The sequence below is a fragment of the Chiloscyllium plagiosum genome, chromosome 7 (assembly GCF_004010195.1).
Source record: "Chiloscyllium plagiosum isolate BGI_BamShark_2017 chromosome 7, ASM401019v2, whole genome shotgun sequence".
NCBI classification, from domain to species: domain Eukaryota; kingdom Metazoa; phylum Chordata; class Chondrichthyes; order Orectolobiformes; family Hemiscylliidae; genus Chiloscyllium; species Chiloscyllium plagiosum.
The window spans coordinates 32,604,932-32,632,159 of record NC_057716.1 but is presented as its reverse complement, the minus strand read 5'-3'; the positions used below and the strand labels follow the sequence as shown (position 1 = coordinate 32,632,159).

At 41.3% G+C, this 27,228-nt stretch overlaps 1 protein-coding gene across 1 annotated transcript; it reads right to left on the bottom strand.

Moving 5' to 3' along the window:
• Positions 1-305: 305 nt before the first annotated feature.
• Positions 306-25,338, bottom strand: LOC122551998 (T-cell-specific surface glycoprotein CD28 homolog). Its single transcript, XM_043694558.1, has 4 exons — positions 25,196-25,338; positions 12,601-12,969; positions 9,585-9,688; positions 306-988 (listed from the first exon to the last, which is right to left on the bottom strand). Exons 1-4 carry the CDS (start codon positions 25,257-25,259, stop codon positions 872-874), a joined length of 654 nt encoding a protein of 217 aa, XP_043550493.1. The 5' UTR covers positions 25,260-25,338; the 3' UTR covers positions 306-871.
• Between the last annotated feature and the right edge of the window lie 1,890 nt (positions 25,339-27,228).

Here is a 27,228-nt window from a genome sequence, read left to right as displayed (position 1 = left end):
TTTCCTCCGGGTGCACCAGTTTCCTCCCACAGTTCTAAGGATATGCAATTTGGGTGAATTGGCTATGCTAAATTGCCCATAGTGTCCAGGGATGTGTACGCTCAGTGGATTAGCCAGGGGGAAATGCTGGATTATAGGGGTTGTCAAAAAGCAAAGCTGGTCAGGAAGCATCTATGGTGTAGGAGAGTCAATGGTTCGAGCATAAGCTCTTCATCAGGAATTCGAAATGTTGACTGTGCTTTTCCAGCACCACACTTTTTGACTCTGATCTCCAGTATCTGCAGTCCTCACTTCCTCCTTATAGGAGTCGTGTCTGGATGGGATGGTCTTTGAAGGGTTGGTGTGAACACTTCCACACCGTACGGATTCTATGATATAGGAGTGGAATTAGCATTAACCCACTCTTCTTACAGGTAACCACAAACCTTCAGGACTATCAAGTGAGAATTCAAAGTTTTATTTCACATCTTTACATGGTGTGTTTTAAATATACAACTTTATGGATCCAGTACTAGAGGCTAGTGTATCCTGTGAGAAAGCTCCCTTGCTCAAAGGAGGCCCAGTAATCCAACCATGTCCCCAGTGGTAATGAAATACCTGCTCTTGGCTCTATATGGAAGTTTACCACCAATGCCTCTTCAAGCGGCATTTTGTGAGGCGATGCTGCGCTGATACAAAAATAACTTGAGTATCAAGACTTGTTAGTTTGAGAACAAATATAGCGTGGCAGTAACACATTGACCATTTTACACAGCGTTTCTCCAAAGCTTTCTGACTACAAAAGAGACCACATCAACTGTGCTCTGACAAATATAGAAGCAGTTCAACTGTTACAATGAAGTTCTGTGCTTGACTAGATAAACGTTTTCTTTTAGTATTTGCGTGAAAGAGTTGTGGCCGACTCAGTGTTCCTCCTGCTCTGCTCTCCACCATTGCTGGGGGCCATTTGTACATACACAGAATTCTCCTCTTCTTTCTTTACCACCTTCTGTGAAAGAAATGCATATATTTAGTGTCATTTCCCCCAGCCATACCTTCCAGTTCACACAACAATTAGTGGAGCCGCAGGTAGATAGGATAGTGAAGGCGGCGTTTGGTATGCTTACCTTTATTGGTCAGAGTATTGAGTACAGGAGTTGGGAGGTCATGTTGTGGCTGTACAGGACATTGGTTAGGCCACTGTTGGAATATTGCGCGCAATTCTGATCTCCTTCCTATCGGAAAGATGTTATGAAACTTGAAAAGGTTCAGAAAAGATTTACAAGAATGTTGCCAGGGTTTGAGGATTTGAGCTATAGTGAGAGGCTGAACAGGCTGGGGCTGTTTTCCCTGGAGTGTCAGAGGCTGAGGGGTGACCTTACAGAGGTTTATAAAATCATGAGGGGCATGGGTAGGATAAATAGACAAAGTATTTTCCTTGGGGTGGGGGAGTCCACAACTAGAGGGATAGGTTTAGGGTGAGAGGGGAAAGATATAAAAGAGATCTAAGGGGCAAATGTTTCACGCAGAGGGTGGTACGTGGATGGAATGAGCTGCCAGAGGAAGTGGTGGAAGCTAGTACAATTGCAACATTTAAGAAGCATCTATATGGGTATATGAATAGGAAGGGTTTGGTGGGTGCTGGCAAGTGGGACTAGATTGGGTTGGGACATCTGGTCAGCATGGACGAGTTGGACTGAAGGGTCTGCTTCCGTCATCTCTATGACTCTAATTAACTGAAAGTCACCTTTTTGGTATTCAACATTAATCTGTATCTATATGGTGTCTTCAGCCCAAGGAAATGCCCCCTCAAGACAGCACAAAAACATTACCAGATGTATTAGCAGGGTTGCCATGGTCACAGAGCAATGTTTTAAATTAGAGACTAAGAGAGATATACTAAGTGAGCAACAAAGAGGGGGAGGCAACATGAAGTTTAAGAAGGGAATTCCAATGTTCAAAGTCAAAGAGCTAATGTCAGGGGTGCCAAAGATGGGGTGTCCAAAAGACTAGAACTGATGGAGCACAGAGACCTCAAAATGTTGTAGGATTGGAGTGGATTATAGACATAGGGAGGCACAGGCAATGGAGGGGTTGGAGCACAAAGTTAAGGATTTTATAATGAGGTAATACTGGACTGGAAGTCAATATAGATTAAATAATTGCATTGGACATATGTATCAGTTGTCACAGTTCCAGAACATCACTGCAGGAATGAATGAATGACTTATTGTCACATATATCTAGGGAGATACAGTGAAATGAGTTCTGTCACCATGACCTGTTGTCATCTTAAGGTACAAAGAATAAAAAGAAAGTACTTAGATACAGTTCAACTTCAAAGGCTGGGGTCCCAGACATGGCTCTAGGACTTCTACGTTTTTGCTCTGGACCTACGACAGCCAGACTCTCCTGCTCAGTGCACCGACACCACTGCAGTCAACGACTTGCTGTTGCCGAAACAGTCCACGTTCCAAGTCTAGTACAGCCAGGAGTCCCTGCTCCACTATCACTGCAGCTGATGCCGTTTCACCATTGTCAGAACCCATGCATCGGGTGTATTAAAAGTCAGGAGTCACTGTATTGTATGCCAATAATTCAGATGATTGAGGACTGAGAGTGTTGCATTGAGCTTTGGGGATGGCATGGTGGCTCAGTGGTTAGCACTGCTGCCTCACAGCAGTAAGGACCCAGGTTCGATTCCCGCCTCAGGCAACTGTCTGGGTGGAGTTTGCAAATTCTCCCCATCTCTGTGGGGGGGTTTCCTCCGAATGCTCCAGCTTCCTCCCACAATCCAAAGATGTGCAGGTTAGGTGAATTGGCCATGCTAAATTGCCCGTAGTGTTCAGGTGTGAGTAGGTCAGATGAATTAGTCAGGGGTAAATGTAGGATAATAGGGTAGGGGTATGGGTCTGGGAAGGGTTACCCTTTGGAGGTTTTGGGGTCTTGTTGGGCCAAAGGGCCTGTTTCCACACTGTAGGGATTCTATTTAAAAAAAAAGGGCTGGAAAATAACCTTAGTTGCTCGCATTGTTTAGTTACAAAAAAAATCAGCAAGTATCTGTATGTCTCTGGGCACATATACGAGATATCTGATAAATTTCAGGAAGTTGTTCAAAGGAAATGCTTACAACCTTGTCAGTTGAGTAAGAAATTAAAGATGGAGGATAGAAGCAATACCTAACTGGGTTACTTGTCTATGAAGAATACTATTGTGAAAAAGGGTTACATTTGTCTTCTTGCTCTTTATAAGATCTTTCCAAATTCTTTTGCTTTTATTCCTTTTGTTTCATAAACACTCTTTTGTTAAAAATACTTTGACAGCTTCTTGTGAATATATTCAGTGACAGACTATCACTGTAATAACTAAATTGCAAAAACAAAATGGATGGTCTATCAAGCCAGGTTTCAGACTGGAACCTGACTTGTCCAGTATTACCAGCAGCTGGGTTCATCACATTGTTTTGCAGTAACTTATAATAAAGCTTTTGGAAATCCAAGAGTGCACATCTAGCAATTCCCCTTTATTTAATTACTTATTTTTATCCTCACAAAGCTTGTTAAATGGCATTTCACTTTTGCAAAACTTTGTTGACATGTTCTAATCTAATATCAGGTATTCTAACTGCACTGTTAAAACTTCTTGTAATAACTGATTTACAGTATTTGCCTTTAATCTACTTCAGAACTTTCTTGTTGACTAATTTTAGGTTAGCAGGTATGTTGTTTCCTGTTTTTCTCTTCTTCCTTTCTTGACCAGCAGTGTTACATTTGCTAACTTCTAAACTGTTGGGATTGATCTAGAATCGAGGGAATTTTGAAAAATTATAGCTAGTCTATCTATTATCTTTACAGTTATCTCTTCTAAAACCCCAATATGGACACAATCAGCTTCTAGAGTGTTGTCAGATTTTAGACCTTTGAGTATTTTTTTCTGCTTAGATGAATTATCTTAATTGCCTCACTCTTATTAACCTCTAGATAAGAGTAGAGGGTGGAAGATAGGCAATTCTCACACAAAGAAATCATGGCGATGGAGCAGATCTGGAGATGGAAACTCAATTCAAGTTATATAGGGTGCAACCTCAGGCAATGGCCAAGGAAGGGAATGGTGATGCTGCCTGAATTGCTGTGCTCTTCCAGCACCACTGATCCAGAATCTGGTTTCCAGCATCTGCAGTCATTGTTTTTACCCCAAGGAAGGGAATGGTGTTGAGTTGAATTTTTTGATAGGGACAAAAGACAATGGTTTCAGCTTGTTTGATGATTAGTTGCTATAAAAGTTTGGGACATCACAACTGTTGGGGGAAATAAACACTAAGATTGCCCCATGTCTCTGTTAAAATGATGCCTGCCCCCAAGACAACACACTTCTGCTGGAGTCTGGTGGATGTCCTTCTTATTCAAGATATCTTTTGTTAATGGAATCAGAGTTGATATTTCCGGTTCCAGTGAACCTTGCTCAGAACTGAGGAAAGGTCACCGGACCCAAAACATTCACTCTGACTTCCTTTCACGGATTTGCTGCCAGACCTGCCGAGCTTTTCCAGCAACTTCTGTTTTTGTTTCTGATTCACAGTATCCGCAGTTCTTTCGGTTTTTATCTTTTGTTACTGCCTGGTCAGTCACATTGTTATGTTGTTTGCGCCTTCATTTAGGGTTACGAACATAAACTTTATTATTATAATTGTTTATACAGTGAGCACCTTTAAAACGTTGGGGGTCGAAGGGGCTGTATAACTGAGTTGTCAATAAACTCTATTCACAAATCAAAGTGTTTTGGTTTTCTCCCTCACTGACTGGCTTAGAACCAGATTGACAGCTTTTACACTCCTTCTTCAATTGCTACTCTACCTCCATTATCCTTCCATTTATAACTCGATTGCCACCATTGCTGCCCTGCGAGTGGAATGGGGTGAACTGAGAGCTAGTAAATGCTCTTCTGGGTGAGATTTCTAATCTTGTGCCTCTGTCTTATGTAATGGAAATGAGAGGTCACTTTATCCTGCCATTATCCCTTTGAAGAAGGGCTTATGCCCGAAACATCAATTCTCCTGCTCCTTGGATGCTGCCTGACCTGCTACGCTTTTCCAGCAACACATTTTTCAGCCATTATCCCTTTGTGCCAATGTCACAAAAATCATTTGGCAAGATGAGCTGGGTAGATAAATGTGGAGACTGGTTCCTAAACCTCAGCATCAGACAGAAGAGTTGGGGAGTGGATGAAGAGTGAATAGCAGCTCTTACCCACCCAAAACTCCACAGCTGTGGTTGTAAGATTGCTTCCATACACATCTCAAACATGCTCAAATCTGGTCAGGGAGAAACAATCTCTGATACCTATCAGTAAGAGTGGGGAGAAATTTACAAAGGATTTCATGGCCATCATAACGGAATCAGTGAGTCCAGGGGATATCCCACTGAACTAGAAACAGGCTAATTCCAATGCCCCTTTTCACAAAAGACAACAAGACAAGGAATGAAAAAAAAAACCCAATTATGACCCAGCAACTGGGAAAATAATATAATCCTTCAAAATGACCCATAGCTTAAGCAAACTAAAATCGGAAGTATCAATGCTGTGGATCCAGAAGGGTCAAATGGGAGATGTCCTCTGGATATGTGCTAGACGATACACTGATGGGGAGAGTTTCAGTGATCCATGTACTGAGTGGAATGTTTCTGGGATCTGCGGTTGGGAGGTTTACAGTGCCTCTGGGATCTGTGTTGGGAGATGTATCAAAGGCACTATCTCTGGGATCTGTATTGGGAAAAGTATTGTATGCAGTGTCCCTGGAATTTGTGTTTGGGAGATGGACTGAGTGGCTAGAGTGCAGAAAGAGATGGTCAATGTAAATTGGAAGATGTTGTGAGAACACTCCACAGAGCTCTGGGGTGAGGTTACATCTCAAATATGCATCATGGTCTGGTCACAGGTCCTGCCAATGGAGCAGAGAAAGTGTCAGAGAATTGAGCTGTAACTAAATACTTCAAAGGCCTTGTTGAAAGTTCTTTGGAACTGCTTCTATTATCCTTGCTGTGCCTTTATCATTTTTAAAAAAACTAAATCGTAGGATGATGGAATCATTGGCTGGGCCAGCATTTAGTGTCCTTTCCTAATTGACCTGAGAAAATGATTGTAAGTTGTCTCCTTGACCTGCTGTAGGAACGTGCAAAGTGCTGTTAGGGAAGGAGTTCCAGGATTTTGATCCAGCCACAGTGAAGATATGGTGACACAGTTCTAAGTCAAGATGGTGTTTGATTTTAATAGGAACTTGCAGGTTCCTGTGTATCTGCTGCCCTTGTCCATATGGGTGGTAAAAGTTGCTGCTTGGGAAAGTGCTGTCAAACTGTCTTGGTGATTTGGTATAATATATCTTTTAGATGGTGCACATTGCTGCCAATCAATTAGACCGATTTAACCTGGATGGTGTCAAGTTTCCTGAGTGCCCTTGGAGCATCCATGCATATGGGAAGTAATCCATCACACTCCTAACTTGAGGTTTGGGAATATTGTAGACAAACATCAGGAGACAGGAGGTAAGTTCCTCGCTGCAGGATTTCTAGCCTCTGACCTGCTCTTGTAGTCACAGCATTAATATGGCTGGTACAGTTCTGCTTCTGTTCAATGGGAACTCCTGGGATGTTAGTGCAGGGGAATTCAGTAATAGTAATGCCACTGATTGTGGATTCTCTTCTGTGCACTTGTGAGTCATAAACATGATTGGCCACTTCGAGTCATAGAGTCATAAAGATGTACAGCATGGAAACAGACCCTTCAGTCCAACCTGTCCATGCCGACCAGAAATCCCAACCCAATCTAGTCCCACCTGCCAGCACCCGGCCCATATCCCTCCAAACCCTTCCTATTCATATACCCATCCAAATGCCTCTTAAATGTTGCAATTGTACCAGCCTCCACCACATCCTCTGGCAGCTCATTCCATACACGTACCACCCTCTGCGTGAAAAGGTTGCCCCTTAGGTCTCTTTTATATCTTTCCCCTCTCACCTCTCAGCCTCCGACGCTCCAGGGAAAACAACCCCAGTCTGTTCAGCCTCTCCCAATAGCTCAAATCCTCCAACCCTGGCAACATCCTTGTAAATCTTTTCTGAACCCTTTCAAGTTTCACAACATCTTTCCGATAGGAAGGAGGCCAGAATTGCACGCAATATTTCAACAGTGGCCTAACCGATGTCCTGCACAGTGGCAACATGACCTCCCAACTCCCGTACTCAATACTCTGACCAATAAAGGAAAGCATACCAAATGCCTTCTTCACTATCCTATCTACCGCAACTCCACTTTCAAGGAGCTATGAACTTGCATTCTAAGGTCTCTTTGTTCAGCAGCATTCCCTAGAACCTTACCATTAAGTGTATAAGTCCTGCTAAGATTTGCTTTCCCAAAAGGGTAACTAGGGAGAGAATAGGGCCCCTCAAAGATTAGCAAGGCGGCCCTCGTATGGAGCCGCAGAAAATGGGGAAGATACTAAACGAGTATTTTGCATCAGTATTTACTGTGGAAAAGGACATGGAAGATATAGAATGAGGGGAAATAGATGGTGACATCTTGAAAAATGTCCGTATTACAAAGGAAGAAGTGCTGGATGTCTTGAAATGCATAAAGGTGGATAACTCCCCAGAACCTGATCAGGTGTATCCTAGAACTTTGTGGGAAGCTAGGGAAGTCATTGCTGGGCCACTTGATGAGATATTTATATCATCGATAGTCACAGGTGAGGTGCCAGAAGACTGGAGGTTGGCTAACGTGGTGCCACTGTTTAAGAAGGGTGGTAAGGACAAGTCAGGGAACTATAGACCAGTGAACCTGACGTCAGTGGTGGGCAAGTTGTTGGAGGGAATCCTGAGGGACAGGATGTATATGTATTTGGAAAGGCAAGGATGGATTAGGGATAGTCAATTGTGCGTGGGAAATGATGTCTCACAAACTTGATTGAATTATTTGAAGAAGCAACAAAGAGGATTAATGAGGGCAGAGTGGTAGATGTGATCTATATGGACTTCAGTAAGGCGTTCGACAAGGTTCCCCATGGGAGACTGGTCAGCAAGGTTAGGTCTCACAGAATACAGGGAGAACTAGCCTACTGGATACAGAACTGGCTCAAAGGTAGAAGACAGAGAGTGGTAGTGGAGAGTTGTTTTTCAGACTGGAGGCCTGTGACCACAAGGATCGGTGCTGGGTCCTCTACTTTTTGTCATTTACATAATTGATTTGGATGCGAGCATAAGAGGTACAGTTAGTAAGTTTGCAGATGACACCAAAATTGGAGGTGTAGTGGACAGTGAAGAAGGTTACCTCAGATTACAACAGGATCTTGATCAGATGGGCCAATGGGCTGAGAAGTGGCAGATAGAGTTGAATTCAGATAAATGCGAGGTGCTGCATTTGTAAAAACCCTTTGGATTCTCCCTAATTCTATTTGCCAAAGCTATCTCATGTCCCCTTTTTGCCCTCCTGATTTCCCTCTTAAGTATACTCCTACTGCCTTTATACTCTTCTAAGGATTCACTCGATCTATCCTGTCTATACCTGACATATGCTTCCTTCTTTTTCTTAACCAAACCCTCAATTTCTTTAGTCATTCAGAATTCCTTATACCTACCAGTCTTTCCTTTCACCCTGATAGGAATATACTTTCTCTGGATTCTCGTTATCTCATGTCTGAAGGCTTCCCATTTTTCAGCCGTCCCTTTACCTGTGAACATCTGCCCCCAATCAACTTTTGAAAGTTCTTGGCTAACACCATCAAAATTGGCCTTTCTCCAATTTAGACTTCAACTTTTAGATCTGGTCTATCCTTTTCCAACACTTCATTGGCTATAAAGGGCATTGGGGTGACTCAAGGCCGGGAATGGCACAAAATGAATGGAAAACATTTGATTCCTTCACTAACTTAATTTACATTTGAATCAAGAGCAGGAGAAGGCCATTCAGCCCCTCAAGTCTGCTCCGCCATTCAGTGAGATCATAGCTGATCTAATCGTAACCTCAAATCCACATTCCTACCTACCTTTGATCACTTTTCACCCCCCCATGCTAACAAGAATCTATCTACCTCTACCTTAAAAACATTCGATACTTCGCTTCCACCACTTTTTCAAGGAGTTTCACAGATACATGACCCACTGAGATAGAAAATCTGTTAACGCCAGTTATAAATGGGCGACTCCTGATTTCTAAATAGTGAGCCCCAGTTCTAGATGCTCCCAAAACAAAAAGCATCCTCTCTTTACCGATCTTATGAACACCATTAAGGTTTTATATGTTTCAACCAAGTCACCACATACCTCCAGTGGGTATAAACCTATCTGTCTAACCTTTCCACATCAGACAAGTCACTCATTCTAATAAAGCTCCTCTGAACTGCCTCCATTGCATTTACATCTTTCCTTAATAAAGGAGACTGTTGGAAAACTCTTTATCAAACACAGAGAACCACCAAAAGCCGATAGATGTGGAAGACAAAGGTTCTGAGTCATTCAAGTGGTAGTTAGATATAGTAACGTGTATATTGTGCTGAAGGCTTCTCTTTTTTAATATATTTTTTCTGTAATGGTAATGATGTTCCATTAGGCACTTACTTTAACTCTGCATGTCTTCAATGTCAGTACAATGCTATAGATCATACTTGACAGAGTCAGGAAACCGAGAAACCCCATGATCAAGAGCATTACAAACTGGAAACCTGAAACACAATGAAAAACATGATTGAAAGAACATTGCATATTGAGACTATCACTTTAGGCATGTTGATATAAACAAGATTCTGATAACTGCATGCATTTCTATGAAGCAGATCTATTTTGTCAGTTAGTGTCCTAAACATGCCCAGAGATGTCTTCAAAATGGAGTTTGCAGCAATCCCATTGAACTAGTGGGATGGCTCAGTGGTTAGCACCGCTGTGCCTCAGTGCATGGGACCTGGGTTATATTCCAGCCTCGGGCAACCGTCTGTGTGGAATTTACACTTCCTCCCAGCGTCTGCATAGGTTTTCTCTGGGTGCTCCAGTTTCCTCCCACAGTTCCAAAGATGTGCAGGTTAAATGGATTGGCCATGGGAAATCTAGGTTTACAAGGATGGTGTAGTAGGGTGGGATGCTCTTCAGAGGATCAGTGTGGACCTGAGTATGCTGAGGGGATTGTATTTATAGAAGAGACATGGGAAAGCCAATTCCTCTGCTAGAAGAGTCCAGGAAAAGAAAGGTTTTGAAATTAGTGCTAGACCATTCAGGAGGGAAATCAGGAAGTAATGTTTCACATAAATGTTGGAGAAAATTCAGGTCACCCTAACCCCAATGGCTGGGACCATTAAATTCTAAAGCTGGAGGTTTTTGTATTATTGGGAAATGTTATTTAGGAATATGGGCAAAGGAAGTTGAGGTACATATCAATCATTATCTAAACCAGTGACAAAATAAAGGAACACTTCTGTTGCTATCATGCCTTTCACAATCTCTGGACTTTACAAAACAAGCCAACTAAGTACTTAATTATGAATGAATTAATTTAATTAATGATGGCTAATGCCACTAAGAATTGTGGTTTCATAATTTTATATTGCCAATCCATTTAGATTGTTAGGTGCTGATGAACATCACAAACTGTGCAACTGTAAGAACAATGGCTTATTAATTCCTTAGCAATTAATTTCTTAATAATGAATTTGGACGCTGGCCATCAGATAGCAAATGGGGGTAGGTGGGTAAAGCAAAATACTACATTTGTACACAGGGGTCTCTTCTGATATTGGACTTATTGCAACAGTTTAGAAGAAGCTATAATCTGTGTCTAGCTGTACCTTTCTGGGACTGTTTGACAGGGACAGTGTAGAGTGAGTTTTATTCTGTATTTATCCTGGGACTGTTAGATGGAACAATATGGAAGGAGCTTTACTCTGTATCTAGGCTTGTGATTTACTTGTTCTGGGACTGTTGGATGGGGCAGCATATAGAATAATAGAATCATTACAGAGTGGAAACAGACCATTTGGCCCAAAAGTCCACACCAACCCTTCAACAGGACATATAACATTACAACACAGTACAGGCCCTTTGGCCCTCAATGTAGCGCTGACCTGTGAAATCAATCTGAAGCCCATCTAACCTACACAATTTCATTTTCATCCATATGACTATCCAATGACCGTTTAAATGCCCTTAAAGTTGGCAAGTCTACTACCGTTGCATGCAGTGCATTCTACTACTACTCTGCCCCTACTACTCTGAGTAAAGAAATTACCTCTGATATTTGTCCTCTATCTATCACCCCTCAATTTAAAGCTATACCCCTTCAAAGGGTATCTCACCCAGACCTATTCCTCTACCCTATTATTTTACATTTCTTCTAACTAATGCACCTAACCTACACATCCCTGAACACTATGGACAACTTAGCATGGCCAATTCACCTAACCTGCACATCTTTGGACTGTAGGAGGAAACCAGAGCACCTGGAGGAAACCCATGCAGACTTAGGGAGGAAGTGCAAACTCCACACAGACAGTCGCCTGAGGCGAGATTTAGACCTGGGCTCCTGGTGCTGTGAGGCAACAATGCTAACCATTCTGCTCCGACATAGAGAAAGTATAGAGGAAGCTTTACTCTGATTCCAACCCAGTGCTTTTCCTAACCTGAGAGTGTTTGATGGGAAAGTATAGAGTAAGCTTTAGTCTGTATCTAAATAATTTATTGTTATGGGACTCTCGGATGGGGCAATATAGAGAAAGCTTTACTCTGTATCCAACCCTGTGCTGTCCCTATAGAATTGATCTTATAGAGATTTATAAAATCATGAGGTGAATGGCAGGTGTCTTTTCCCTAGGGTGGCAATTTCAAGGTTAAGGAGCATATTTTTAAGGTGATAGGAGAAAACGTTAAAAAGGCAGTGTGGATCTTGCAACTGCTCCTGGGATTGCAGGCTTAATTGAAGATTTATTGCAATTTTATTATGGTTATTATACACAGAGGGTGGAATGAACTTCCAGAGGACGTGGTGGATGTGGGTATAATCACAACATTTAAAAGACATTTGGATAGGTACATGAGAAAAGGTTTGGATAGATATGGACCAGGAGTAGGCAAGTGGGACTAGTTTAGTTTGGGATTATGTTTGCCATGGACTGGTTGGACCAAAGGATCAATTTCTGTGCTATATGACTCTATATTTTTACAAGACATGATTTGCATGTGAAATGAACTTCCCGAGGAAGTGGTGGATGTGGCTAAAGTTACAACATATTAAAGACATTTAGCTAAGTACATGAATAGGAAATGTTTGGAGGGATACGGGCTAAACACAGGCAGGTGGAACTAGTTTAGTTTGGGATTATGAATGGCATGGAATGGTTGGACCAAAGGGACTGTTTCTGTGCTGTATGACTCTATGACTCTATAATCCAGCGCTGCATCTTTCTGGGAGCGTTTGTGGGGACTATGGAGAGAGCTTTACTCTCTATCTAACCCTGTGTTGTACCTGTCTTTGGAGTGTTTAATTTTAACACAGTTGCCTAAAATGAAACAAGTTCCATTCACCTCTGCGATCACATTATTAAGTACACAAGTTAACCCAGAAGTTATACAAATCCATAACTGCTCTCACAATTCTTGCAATTCTTCTTGTTGCTGATGAACATAATTGTCCCATTCCCTTGTTTCCCTTCATAAGGTGGTGGGTACAATTTCTCGATCTTGCAGAAAAAGTTGTCAATTAAAGATGAGTTGAATCCATAGAACGTGACATAAATACTGTCTGATGTTCGGTTAATCTGGCAATGCAGGAGTTCTGTAGAGTTGACATGATGTACAGATGAATTTGTTCTTCCAATGCAAACCACTCGTGGATCTCTTTCTTTAAGAATAGTTAATTTTAGTTCTGTCTTTTCACCCCAGCTGTGGTTACACTGTAGGGTGGCCTCACCGGTGCTATCAACCTCCAAGAACCTTGGCTGGTCAACTCTTAGTCCAGCTCCTTAAAAAGACAGAAAGGCAAATCATTAATTCCTGCTCGAAATGTTATATCTATTATAATCATTCATTTTTGTTCAATTTGTCATGTCCAATACATTTAATCATTCCTGTTTGCTTTTGTGCTTATTTTTCTCTCCACCTGACTGATATCCTACCCAAATTTGTGCTCCCCAGGTTCGTCCCTCACTTGGCTTTATTGTTGTAAAGCTAAAACTTACTGGTGAAGCCAGAAGCTGATTTGGTCCTGTGGGGTGAATTACATTGAGATCATCTGGATCAAGCCATGCAGAGGAACTAAGCAAAGCCCATAGATCCTAACAGCAGTAAAGAAATTAGTGCACTTGGCTCCAATTGGAATGACACTTTTCTTTAGCCCAACATACCAAAACCAGGAATACTACAGAGACAGCAAAAGAGAAATGAAAAACAGAGAGGGGGAGAGAGAGAGAGGAAGAGAGTTGCAAACAAGTTGCAGACACACATTCCAGCTACTTTGCAAATAGCAAGGTCATACAAACTGCTATGAGAAATATAACACAATCTGCTTTTTTGGTCGTAGTTAAGCAATAAACATTAGCTCGGCAAAGTCCTTTGATCAATTTGAAATAGTAGAATAGGATATTTTACAATCGACACACTAATGATCAGGTCTGGGACATGGTTATATATAGCCAAGAGACCTCATCTATTACTGTCTCATTGGTGGGATATGGACCCAGACATCCTAGCTTCTGGATATTCAGACATTCTGGATTAGAGGGATCACATTTACAGTACCATCTAAATAAAAAGACATTGATTAAGGCTTGCTAAAACATTAGGACCAGAACTTGAGAAAAGTAGGTCTGCATGTTGTTTGCATCCACCAAGTAGACAATTCGAAACTTTGAATTTTAATTACAAATGCAGCTCATAATTTTGTGAATATAATGTAATCTGTATATTATCACAGTATAATAGAGTATTACATGAAACAAAAAGATTTGAATTCATACAATTCTTGCAAATGCACCCTGAACTAGAGAGAAAGAATGAAAAGCTTTTGAATGGTGTAACATAGGATTGCAGCATATTGGCCATTTTGCACAGACCCTGCGAAAAGTTATAGACCAGTTAGTCTGACCTCAATGGTGGGAAAGATGCTGGAGTCTATTATAAAGGATGAAATTCCGACACATCTGGATAGTAGTAACAGGATAGGTCAGAGTCAGCATGGATTTATGAAGGGGAAATCATGCTTGACTAATCTTCTGGAATTTTTTGAGGATGTAACTTTGAAGGTGGACGAGGGTGATCCAGTAGATGTGGTGTACCTGGACTTTCAGAAAGCTTTTGATAAAGTCCCACATAGGAGGTTAGTGAGCAAAATTAGGGCGCATGGTATTGGGGGCAAAGTAGTAACTTGGATTGAAAGTTGGTTGGCTGATAGGAGGCAAAGAATAGTGATAAATGCTCCATTTCAGAATGGCAGGCAGTGACCAGTGGGGTACCGCAGGGATCAGTACTGGGACCACAGCTTTTTACAATATATGTTAATGATATAGAAGATGGTATTAACATTAGCAAATTTGCTGATGATACTAAGCTGGATGGCAGAGTGAAATGTGATGAGGATGTTAGGAGATTACAGGGTAACCTGGACAAGTTAGGTGAGTGGTCAGATGCATGGCAGATGCAGTTTAATGTGGATAAATGTAGGGTTATCCACTTTGGTGGCAAGAACAGGAAGGCAGATTACTACCTAAATGGAATCAATTTAGGTAAAAGGGCAGTACAGAGAGATCTGGGTGTTCTTGTACACCAGTCAATGAAGGTAAGCATGCAGGTACAGCAGGTAGTGAAGAAGGCCAATAGCATGCTGGCCTTCATAACAAGAGGGATTGAGTATAGAAGCAAAGAGGTTCTTCTGCAGCTGTACAGGGTCTGGTGAGACCGCACCTGGAGTACTGTGTGCAGTTCTGGTCTCCAAATTTGAGGAAAGACATTCTGGCAATTGAGGGAGTGCAGCGTAGGTTCACGAGGTCAATTCCTGGAATGGCGGGATTACCTTATACTGAAAGACTGGAGCGACTGGGCTTGTATACCCTTGAGTTTAGAAGACTGAGAGGGGATCTGATTGAGACATATAAGATTATTAAAGGATTGGACACTCTGGAGGCAGGGAACATGTTTCCGCTGATGGGTGAGTGCCGAAAAGAGGACACAGCTTAAAAATATGGGGTACACCGTTTAGGACAAAGATGAGGAGAAACTTCTTCACCCAGAGAGTGGTGGCTGTGTGGAATGCTCTGCCCCAGAGGGCAGTGGAGGCCCAGTCTCTGGATTCATTTAAGAAAGAGTTGGATAGAGCTCTCAAGGATTGTGGAATCAAGGGTTATGGAGATAAGGCAGGAACAGGATACTGATTAAGGATGATCAGCCACGATCATATTGAATGGTGGCGCAAGCTCGAAGGGCAGAATGACCTATTCCTGCACCTATTGTCTATTGTCTACTGTCTACAAAGATTTACAGGGATGTTACCGATACTACAGGGTTTGTGTTATAAGGAGAGGCTGGATAGGCTGGGGCTATTTTCTCTCGATTGTTGGAGGCTGATGGAAGGGTGGGCTTATAAAATCAGGTTTATAAAATCATGAGGAGCATAGATAAAATGAAATGCAAAGATCTCTTCCCTTAACTCAGGGAGTCTAAAACTAGAGGGCATTGGTTTAAGGTGTGAGGGGAAAGATTTAAAAGGGACCTGAAAGACAACTTTTTCACATCTGGGGTGATGGGTGTATGGAACAAGCTGCCAATGGAAGTGGTAGAGGTGAATACAATTACAACATTTAAAATACATTTAGACAAGCACATGGATAGGAAAGGTTTAGAGGGATATGAGCCAAATGCAAGGAAATGGGACTAGTTCAGTTTATGAAACCTGGTCGGCTTGGATGAGTTGGGCCAAAGGACCTGTTTGACTTGAGAATGTCTTTCCTCAAATTTGGAGACCAGAACTGCACACAGTACTCCAGGTGTGGTCTCACCAGGGCCCAGTAATCTGCTTTTTGGCAATAATCAAATATAAATCCTGTTCATTCCAAGTAGCTCTATGGGACCTTTGGCATTGACCTGAGTGGGTAAATAGAGCTGCTGACAGAATAGTACAACAGCCCTGTGTCAACCTAGACTTTGTGCTCAAGCCCCTGGAATTGTAATTGAACTCCCACCTTTCTAACTCAGAAGGCAGACTATCACCCACAGAGCCATTTCCTTCCCCTACCTCTGGCTGGTAACTGGATATGTAGGGGTATAATAGAATAGAATGATGACAGAATCCCTGCAGTGTCAAAGCAGACCATTCGGCCCTCTGACCCTTTGTTTAACATTCCTCCCAAGGTCACACTTTCCTTGTAACCCTACTTGTCTCCTGCCTAATCCATCTCACTGCACATTCCTGGACACTACGGGCAATTTAGTATGCCCAATTCACCTAACCTGCACATCTTTGGACTGTGGGAGGAAACAAGAACACTTGGAGGAAACCCATGCAAGCACAGGGAGAACGTGTAAACTCCACACAGTTGCCTGAGGGTGGAATCAAACCCAAGTCCCTGGCACTGTGAGGTAGCAGTGCTAACCACCGAGCCACCGTGCCACCCCATGGTACTCTGATATCCAGTCTCACACAGTTAAATACCTGTCAACTGTTTTATTGGCTAGCCTCACAAGGGAATAGAGATTTTCAGTGCGTTACAGGCTTTATTGAGCTTTATTGAACTGCAACTGTGACCCTTCCAATGTGTGGTTCCAACATTATTCACAGCTACCAGTTAGTCACACTTAAAATGACAGTAAAATTGACGCTGGTTCAATGTATGAACAGGATTCCAGTGTTGTCAAATCTTACATCATGATTTGTCTCATCATCAGTGGCTTTGGAGCTTGAAGCATTGCTAAATTTCTTGACAATGGGCAAGGAGTAAGGTAAATCATCATGTATTCATAAATTAAAAGGGTTGATGGAATATATTCAACATCTCATATGATGTAATTTATCATTTATCGTGGAAATGATACAGCAGTAATTTTACAGATTGTGATCTTTGTTTTTTTATTTGCCTCTTCCGGAGGGGTTGGGGAAAGGTTCCACTTTGATCAGCAACTCAGTTCAGCTGCTGACACATAGAAAATGGGTCACTCTCCAACCTTTGCTCATTCATTCATGGGATAGCAATGTTTCTTTATCTTACAGCAAAAGGGAAAGGTAAACCTTTACACCAGTGACGAGCATCAAAAATGTAATGAGCTCTGGGAATTCCTGGGATTTTCGGGAACAGCAAAATTGTTATTTTAGATTTTGTTCATAACTTGGCCTGTTGAAACAGAGCTAATCTGACCTATTAAACAGCAAAGATACAAAGTTAAAATGGACACATCAAACGCTCTTGCAATAACATCATAAATGATTTCATGTTTGCCATTGAAAATTACAAAAAATGGATTTGTTTAATGAGGTGCATGAATGAATAGAATCTGAAACACCTCCCTTGTAAGTATCTACCATTATTACTGTCTTCTGTTATTTGGGATCAATTTCAGTGGTAGCAGTCTCAGACTCTCTCCAATTATCGCCTCAGTCTGGGTAGTAACATCAAAACTGCAGCACAGAAATAGTCCATTCAGTCTCAGCTTGGGTTCACATTCCTCACTAGCCTCCTCTGACTTGCATGACCTCTTCCAACCCTGAACTCATATTCCTCCAATCCCTTCTCTCTTTTGTAAGCATTAAACTTCTTAAACATATCAAGGCTTCAACAATTCCAATTCACGCTATCACACCCTCTGTGTAAAAAAACTTCCTAAATTCTTTATTTGATCTGTTCATGCCTACCATATATTTTTTGCTCCTTTTCTCCCATAGAATTGAATCACAGAATGCCAAAGGGGAAGTCATTCAGCCCTTGAAAATCTTAGCATGAGCAATTTAATTCATCCCACATCCTGCCTGTTCTCCACAGCCCTGCAGTTTTCTCCTCTCTCTGTGTTTATCCAATTGCCTTGTAAAAATTACAATTAAACATGCCTCTGCCTTTCTATCAGTGCATTTTGGTTTCTAACCTGTTGCTGCTCTGCACCCTTTCCGTGCTTCCACATCCTTTCTATAATGCAGCCGCACTTGGAATATTGCGTACAGTTCTGGTCACTGCATTATAGGAAGGATGTGGAAGCTTTGTAAAGGGTGCAGAGGAGAATTACCAGAATGTTGCCTGGTATGGAGGGAGGAAAGGCTGAGGGACTTGAGCCTGTTTTCGTTAGAGAGAAGGTTGAGAGGTGTCTTAATAGAGGTATACAAGATGATCAGAGGATTAGATAGGGTGGACGGTGAGAGAGCCTTTTTCATTGGATGGTGATGGCTAGCATGAGGGGACATAGTTTTAAATTGAGGGGTGATAGATATAGGACAGATGTCAGAGGTAGGTTCTTTACTCAGAGAGTAGTAAGTGGAATGCCCTGCCTGCAACAGTAGTGGACTCGTCAACATTAAGGGCATTTGAATGGTCATTGGATAAACATAGGATGATATTGGAATAGTGTAGGTTAGATGGGCTTCAGATTGCTTTCACAGACTGGCGCAACATTGAGGGCCGAAGGGCCTGTAATGTTCTATGTTCTATGCTTGTAGCTTTTCAACTCTTATCAAATGGTTGAAATACTGACATTGTATTTTCTGGATGTCAGTTTTTAGAGTTTTTCTTTTACTTTTGCAATTTTACTACCCCTTCAATTGTCTAAGGAATAAAAATAAAGAAATATAGCAACAGGAGTAGGCCATTCAGCCCATAAAACTTGCCCCACTATTTTAGTTCGTGAGTGATCATCTCCTCAATGTTATTTTCCTGCAATATCCTCATATCCTTTAATGTTATTAATCTCCAAAAATCAATTGATTTCAATCTTTCATGCTCAATGATAGAGCTTCCACAATGCCTTGGAGAGAGAATTTGATTTCTTTTAAAAAACCTAACTTATTTTTCTAAATATGCCTGTTCAGAGATGTTATTACACAGCTCTGAAGCAGGTGGGACTTGAACGCAGGTCTCTTGGTTCAAGGGTAGGGACTCTACCTCTGTGCCACAAGAGGACCCTAGAAAGAAATGGAACACTTCACAAATTTGCATAACCACCCTCTTAAATGAAGGAATTCTCTATCTCAGTTTTAAATAGTCTGCTCTTTATCTTGAGATTGCTTACCCTTGTTCTAAAGCTACCTGCCTGGCAAAATTGGAGGTATAGTGGACAGAGAGAAAGGTTATCTCAGAGTACAATGACCAGATGGGCCAATGGGCCGAGGAGTGCCAGATGGAGTTTTCTTTAAATAAATGTTAGGTGTTTCATTTTGGGAAGGCAAATCATGGCAGGACTTATACGCTTAATGGTAGGGTCCTGGGGAGTGTTGCCAAACAAAGAAACCTTGGGGTGCAGGTTCATAGCTCCTTGAAGGTGGAGTCACGGGTAAATAGCACAGTGAAAAAGGCATTTGGTACAAGCCTTTACTGGTCAGTGCATTGAGTATAGGAGTTGGGGTGTCATGTTGCAGCAATACAGTACATTGGTTAGGCCACTTTGGAATACTGCATACAATTCAGGTTGCCTGCTATAGGAAAGATGTTGTTAAACTCGAAAGGGTGTGGGAGAGATTTACAAGGATGTTGCTGGGATTAGAAGGTTTGGGTTTAGGGAGAGGCTGAATAGGCTGGGGCTATTTTCCTCAGATGGTCAAAGTTTTTTTCGATGAGAGGAGAAAAGTTTAACAGGGACCTGAGGGACAGTGTTTTCACACAGAAGGCTTGTGTATGGAATGAACTGCCAGAGGAAGTGATAGGTGCAGGTACAGTTATAACATTTAGAAGACATTTGGACAGATACATAATTGGGAAAGATTTAGAGGGAAATGGATATTAGTTTACTTTGGCAACTTAGTCAGCATGGACAAGTTGGACTGAAGGGTCTGTTTCCGTGCTGTATGATTCTAAAATCCCACCCAGTTTAGTGGCATCAGCAAATTTGGAAATATTACAATTGATTCCAAGTGAAAATAGTCCCCACCTATCCAGCCTCTCATTATAACTCAAATCTTGCAGTCCCAGTAATATTCTGGAAAATCTTTTCTGAACCTTCTCCAGTTAATAATATCCTTCTTTTCGGAGGGCAACCAGAACTGTATACAATACTCTGCAAGTGGCCTCATCATCATCCTGTACAATTGCAATAGGACACTCCAACTCTTATGAGGAGTTGGACTGTGGAAGGATCACTGGATCTGAAATGTTAACTCTGATTTCTATTCACAGATGCTGACAGACCTGCTGAGCCTTTCCAGCAATTTCTGTGTATTTTGTGTTTGGTCCTATATTCAATGATCTCAATAATGAAGATGAGCAGTCAAGCACCTTCTCAAGCACCCTGTCTACCTATGACCCAACTTTCAAAGAATTATGTACCTGCATCCCTAGACCTCCCTGTCTGACAACACTTAGAGCCCTATCAAAGTCCTGCCAGAATTTTGAAAGATGACCAACGCAGCATCCACTATCTCTATTGATACTTCCTTCAACATTTTGCAGCTAATCGAACTTGGTCAAAGAGATTTATGACCCTCAATCCAACTATGTTTTCAAGTACTACCTCTTTAGTAATTTCTTTTAACTAGATGTTCCACGGGTGCTTTATTTCTGTGAGATTTCCTGCATCATCTTCCGTGAAGACAGAAGCAAAATAAGTGTTCAGTTTCTTTACCATTTTCCTGTCCTTCAATATATATTTCCTTGGTGCCACATTTATCCTTGCTAATCGTTTTCCTTTGTCATATTGATATGAACGTTCATCCTCACCTTTATGTTCCTCACTACCTTGTCTTCGTATGTCTTAACTTCTTTCATTAACTATGATTGACTCACTTTTCCCTTTTGATGTTTATACCTTGGAGGAGTATATCTATTGTAAACCTTGCAATATTTATATAAATACTAAAAAATGCCTGTTTTCCATCAAAACTTATTGTGATTTTCCAAATTCATTCTTGCCAACTTGCTCTTCAGTTTAATTTGCTCAAATTTAAGACTTTCGTTTCAGAATGAAATATGACTCATTTAAACCTCACTTAAAATTCTATCATATTACTATGATACTATGTGCTGAAGGCTTCTTTTCAGTAAGGTTATTAATTAGCCCTTTCTTGTTACACATCAAATCCAAAACAGCCCGAGAGGCTGATGGTGACCCTACAGAGGTTTATAAAATCATGAGGGGCATGGAAAGGGTAAATAGACAAAGTCTTTTCTCTGGGGTGGAGTAGTCCAGAACCAAAAGGCATAGGTTTAGGGTGAGAGGGGAAAAATTTAAAAGGGACCTAAGGGGTAACTTTTTCATGCAGTGGGTGGTACGTGTACGGAATGAGCTGCCAGAGGAAGTGGTGGAGGCTGGTACAATTACAGCATTTGAAAGGCATCTTGAAATGTATATGAATAGGAGGGGTTTAGAGGGATATGGGCCAAATGATGGCAAATGGGACTAGATTAGGTTAGGATGGAACATGGAAAAGTACAGCACAGAACAGGCCCTTCAGCCCACGATGTTGTGCCGAGGATTATTCCTAATCTAAAATAAAATAACCTAACCTACGCACCCCTCAATTCACTGCTGTTCATGTGCATGTCCAGCAGTCACTTGAATTTCCCTAATGACTCTGCTTCCACCACCACTGTTGGCAACACAGTCCATGCATTCACAACGCTGCGTAAAGAACCTACCTCTGACGTCTCCTTTATACCTTCCTCCTAATATCTTAAAACTATGACTCCTCGTGCCAGTCAATCTTGCCCTGGGGAAAAGTCTCTGGCCATTGAATCTATCCATGCCTCTCATTACCTTGTATACCTCGATCAGGTCACCTCTCTTCCTCTTTCTCCCCAGTGAGAAAAGTCCGAGCTTAGTCAACCTTTCTTTGTAAGACAAGCCCTCCAGTCCAGGCAGCATCCTCGTAAAATTCTTTGCACCCTCTCCTAAGCTTCTGTATTTTTCCTATTGTTTTACATCATTCTTTCCCTCAAAAATGAACTCACTTTTGCAAGGCAGGAGTCCAGTAGTCAAGTGACCAATCTTCCTGAGTCTCAACTATAAATAAGTGCCAAATTGTTCAATTTGGGAAAACAATACTGTCCTCACAAACACTGAAGTACAATTTCTAGCTGGAATCTTTGGATAGTGATAAGAGCAGGTACCCAAGCGAATTACCCTATTTCTAGGCTAAAGGTGTGAAGGCCGAAATGTCTTGATTGTTACCATAGTTGAGGTCAGTTAGTTCAGTACAGAATTGGAATCAAAAATACAGAGTTTGAGAATTTTACAGCTCAATAATAGACTAGTTTTGCGTTACTGTATACACGAGAAGTGTGAGCTGCTTTAAAACTCCACTGCCGATCGGCATACCTGTACCGTGCGCACTGACTCATTAACCATAGTCTCATATAATCCCTACATTTGGCCCAATAAATTCACACTGACCTTCCAAAGAGCATCCTACCCAGAAGCACCCCCCTACCTCTTCCCTGTATCCCTGCAATTCCCATGGCTAATTCACCTAGCCTGCACATCACAGGCAATTTAGCATGGCTAATCCACTTAGATTGCACATCTTTGAACTGCAAGCAGAAACCCACACAGACATGGGAGATTGCGCAAACTCTACACAACAGCACAGAGGGTGGAATCAAAACTGGGTCCCTGGTGCTGTGAGGCAGCAGTACTAACACTGAGTCACCATGCTGCCATAATCATTTTTTAGTATGAATTGCCTTGCTCATGTGCTTACATCAGTGTCTAATTCTGATTTGTTACCAGCATCACAGAAATTGGTAGCTTGGCCTGAACTACTTCATATCACCAGAATTTAACTAGATGATGTAATGGAGCTAAACAATATTTCAATGTTGAATCTCAGCTACTTTTTCTGTTGGTCATAATAAAAAAATCACAAATGAATTGATCTGGACAATATACATCAATCCAGGTTATTGGGCATACACAAAAAAAGTGCCAAACTTAGCACTAACTTGGCAACATAACAAGGCCAAACAACTGTTGGAGTGGGAAAGCAAACAGTCCCACACTGGTGTAATCTCAGGAATTTTGGCTAAGGTTAATTTATCTGGTCGACATGGGCGAATTGGACCGAAGGGTTTCTGTGCCAATCATCTCTATGACTCTAGTTGACTCCTCAATATAATGTTCCAGAATTCCACGCAGGAATTCATGTTCCACAGTGTACTTCTGACTTAGTTAAGTCAGTCTATAAGCAACTGTATTAGCCATATTACATTTATCTCTAATTTCCAGATTTATGGAGGGCTCAACATCAGTATTACAGTGTGGTGTTCTATAGAAAACTCTCATCAATGTTTGTTATCCGTTGCTGTTTCCATTCACATTGATTCTACATCTTGATTCTTCAAGCAATGATTCTCTTTTCCTAATGTTATCTTTTATCCCATTTAAATATAGAATAAACCTAATAGTCAATTCTCAGTCGCCCTGTAGCCACTTTCTTGCAATAGAAGTTACTAGATTTCCGCTTACCTCAAATTCTGCTTTTGAATCATCAGCCTTTTTGTGAATACTTCATGCATTCAGATTGATAAACTTCAATTCAGCCTTTTTAACATTATTCTCCATTCTGATCATATTCGATGGTTACCACTTCTTCATCCGTTCCCTATGTTTAGTCACAAATTCCTTTTTTTTAACTGGTTTTGGAACTCTTAAGTTCCTTCTTAGGGTTCCACCCACTGCCAAACAAGTTTATATCCTGCCCAACAGCACAAGTAAATCTTCTTGTCAGAGTGTTAATCTGGTCCCGCCAAGAGGCAACATGTCCAAAGTGTACAGGTAGCTTGAACACCAGTTTTCCAGCCATTTATTTAATTGTGGAATTGTCTTGTTGCTATGCCCACTAGCATGTGAGACTGATAGTAAACTTGAGATTACTGCTTTGGAAGTTTGCTTTTCAGTCTCCTTCTGATTTCATGCCTCCCATGAAATCTACTTTCAGGCTCTCATCCATTAGAGTCAAGATTAGAGTGGTGTTGGAAAAGTCCTGACCCAAGTAGTTGGTACCAACTGAGGACCATGGCCTCTGGCTGTTCATTCCCCTCCAGGAGAATGTCCTAAAGCCAGTCTCAGGGAGGCAACATACCATCAGCAGCCTAAAGAATCCCCTATTAATACCGCTCTTCCTCTCTTCTTCCTTCCCTCCAATACAGCCGAGCCACTAGTGGGGCCACTGACTTGGTTCTAGCTGTACTTCTCTGAAGAACCAGTGGCTTCACCAGTATCCAAAGTGGAAAACTGATTTGCGAGTGAGATCATCTAAGAAGACTTCTGTACTAACTGTCTGGTTTTCTTCAACTGTCTAGTGGTCACCTTTAAGCTGTGGAGTGACTATCTCCCATTTCGGAGCAATGTGCACTCTTTAGCGATGCCTTGTGACATCCTGATGACATCAAAGATGCTGCTCCTTTCTACTTTCACTACTACAGCTTTCTAGCATCGATTTTAATGCAAAACTCCTATTCATCAGAAGTGGGCTCTTTCCACTATTTATCCAAAGTCCATGCACACACATCGCCAACTGGCATCTATTGTGAAGTTATCAGAAGGTAGAGTCTCAGCTCTTTACAGTTCAAGGCATGGAGGCAAATCTATCCCCCAACTCCAAGAATTCCAAACACCAACAACTTTCTGAGAGAAGAAATTCATCTTCATCTCCACTGTCCTCATCCAAGGAATCAGCCCAGAGAACCTACTCTAAATTTTCTTCAGTGTAAGCATATCCCTCTTTAAGAGACTGAAACTGGACACAGTACTTGATGTGCGATCTCATTAATACCCTGTACAGCTGTAGAAAGATTTTGGCACTTCTTTCCTCCAGCATTACAATTACCTTCCTAATTACTGGCTGTATGAGTGCTAACCTTTTTCGTGATTCATATAGAAGGACATCCAGATCCCTCAATATTCTGCAATCTCTCTTCATTTATAAAAATATTCTATTCTTCCAGCCATACTGGACAACCTCACATTTACCCATCTGCCAAATAATTCCCTGCTCACTTTGCCTGTCCAAATACTTTTGGAAATTCTTAGTATTCTATTTACAATAATTCACAACCAAATGGCGTTCTTACCATCCAACCTCTGAGCTGTGTAGATCCAAAGAAAAACTACCAATAGGTTTCGGGGACAAGCCATGAGTTTGACGCTCCGGTACTGAACTGCATTTATTGTAAATAGCACTTTTGAATTCAGAACCTTACATACACATGATACTGTGTGATAGGAAATGGTTTGTGGTAGTGAAGAGGAGGGACTGGGGAAAGTTACGTGATTATATCTGCACTAGAAGTACTGACAATGACACTCCGATTTCCCTTTCTCTCTCCTACACTCTTTTAAGTTCACTGCTCCCCTTTACTCTCATGCTGGAACAGTTGACACTGAACTGAACTGACTTTTCAGGCGAGCGCTGTTGTTTTGTTTCCATCCTTCTGTTCCCGCCTCTCCAGATGTTGGCACCACAGAAAAGCGGCTGCACTGTGGGTAAAGGATTCCTTTTGCCAAATCAAAACAGTGGCAGCACCATACCTTTGGCTGACAGGAAACTCTCTCTCCCTTTGTCCTTAGTAGCTTGGAAATATCAATTTCAGTGGCAGAGATCGAGGGAATCCATGACAGAAAACAGCAGAGGAAAGAACAAAATGGCAAAAGAGGAAAATACAAAGAAATGAAAAAAAATTTACAAATAGGAAGAAAGATTTCGGATGATTAAGAATTAAGTACAGAAAAAGTGTGAGACTGAGAAAATACAGAGCTATAGATAAAAGACCATGAAACTGGATAGAAGTTGAAAAACAAACAGGGGAATTTGAAGAGGCTTTCATCTGTATGGTGTGGTTATGCAGTTACAAATGAACTGACTGCATGGAAAAAATATGAAACTTTACTCATTGCCTCAGCTATTATACTTTCAGTAGCATTTTCAATTCCCAGCTATTTAGTCTTTGGCTCTCCAATCACAGCAATATGTTTGCAGTTGACTATCTGCTTAACCACTCCCCTCACCTTGTTCCCAGTAAGACCCTTACACTCTCTCTCATATACTGGAACATATAAAACACTATAATGTCTTGAATCATGATTCTAGTGTCATCTTTGAAGGAACAGATGAATCTTGGTTTCTTTTCACAATGACCAACCATCTCCTTAAATATCTCTCCTTGCCATCCACAACTGTAAGACATTTATAAATTTATTGCTTAGTAAAATTATGATCATCCATTCAGTTGCCTTTCCTGCTTTTGTTTCTCTTCATAACTTACCAAGTCAAAATCGCCCAGTTCACACCAAAACACTGAACAAACCTCTCTGTCCTGGCATCACTTCAACTTTCCTCTGCCAGCTTTTTGACATTCATCTACAGTTCTTTAGACCTTATTATTTTTTAAAAAATACTAACCATCCATATGTCCCTGAGTTAACTGATATTGCAAATGGTTTTCACTCATCAGGTACCCATCTCCTCCCTTTCAAAATTACTCCCTACTAAATAAAATCCTCAGCTCCTCCATCTCGTAAACAGCTGCCTCCACTTCCACTCAAAATTCCTTGAAGTTGTTGTTTCCTTCCAAGTCCATTTAAAGCTCCATGTTCAACCAGGTTTCCACCTGCCACAGCAATGAATTTACCTTTAAAACCCTAGTATAATTAAGAACACCCCGTCTCCAAGGGTCATATTGGTTAATGATATTTTAGAAAATATTAACATTGCATAATTTTATGTTGTGTTTTAGAGTAATTTCAATATTTACACAATTAGGGTTTTAAATAGATAACCAATATCATGAAAGTAAAATACTGCAGAGTCTGGAGATCTGAAATAGAAACAGAAAGTGTTGGAAAAACTCAACAGATCTGGAAATATCAGGGGTGGGAGAAAATGAGTTAATGTTTTGAGTGACTCTACTTTGGAACTGGCTCTTGTCAAAGACACAAATAGCGTCTTATGTGACTGTGATAAACCATCTCTCCTCATCCTTCTCAACTGTTCTGCAGCCATTGATATGTTAAATGAGACTGGGTAAAAACAATGACTGCAGATGCTGGAAACCAGATTCTGGATTAGTGCTGCTGGAAGAGCACAGCAGTTCAGGCAGCATCCGAA

Coding starts and splice junctions, on each gene's coding strand:
- LOC122551998 (XM_043694558.1), bottom strand. CDS start 25,259: ATGGCTTGTCCCCGAAACCTATTGGTAGTTTTTCTTTGGATCTACACA. Junction 12,970..25,195: donor CACAGCTCAGAGGTTGGATG/GTAAGAACGCCA, acceptor TGTCTTTTTAAG/GAGCTGGACTAAGAGTTGAC. Junction 9,689..12,600: donor CAAGAAGAATTGCAAGAATT/GTGAGAGCAGTT, acceptor ATTGTGTTTCAG/GTTTCCAGTTTGTAATGCTC.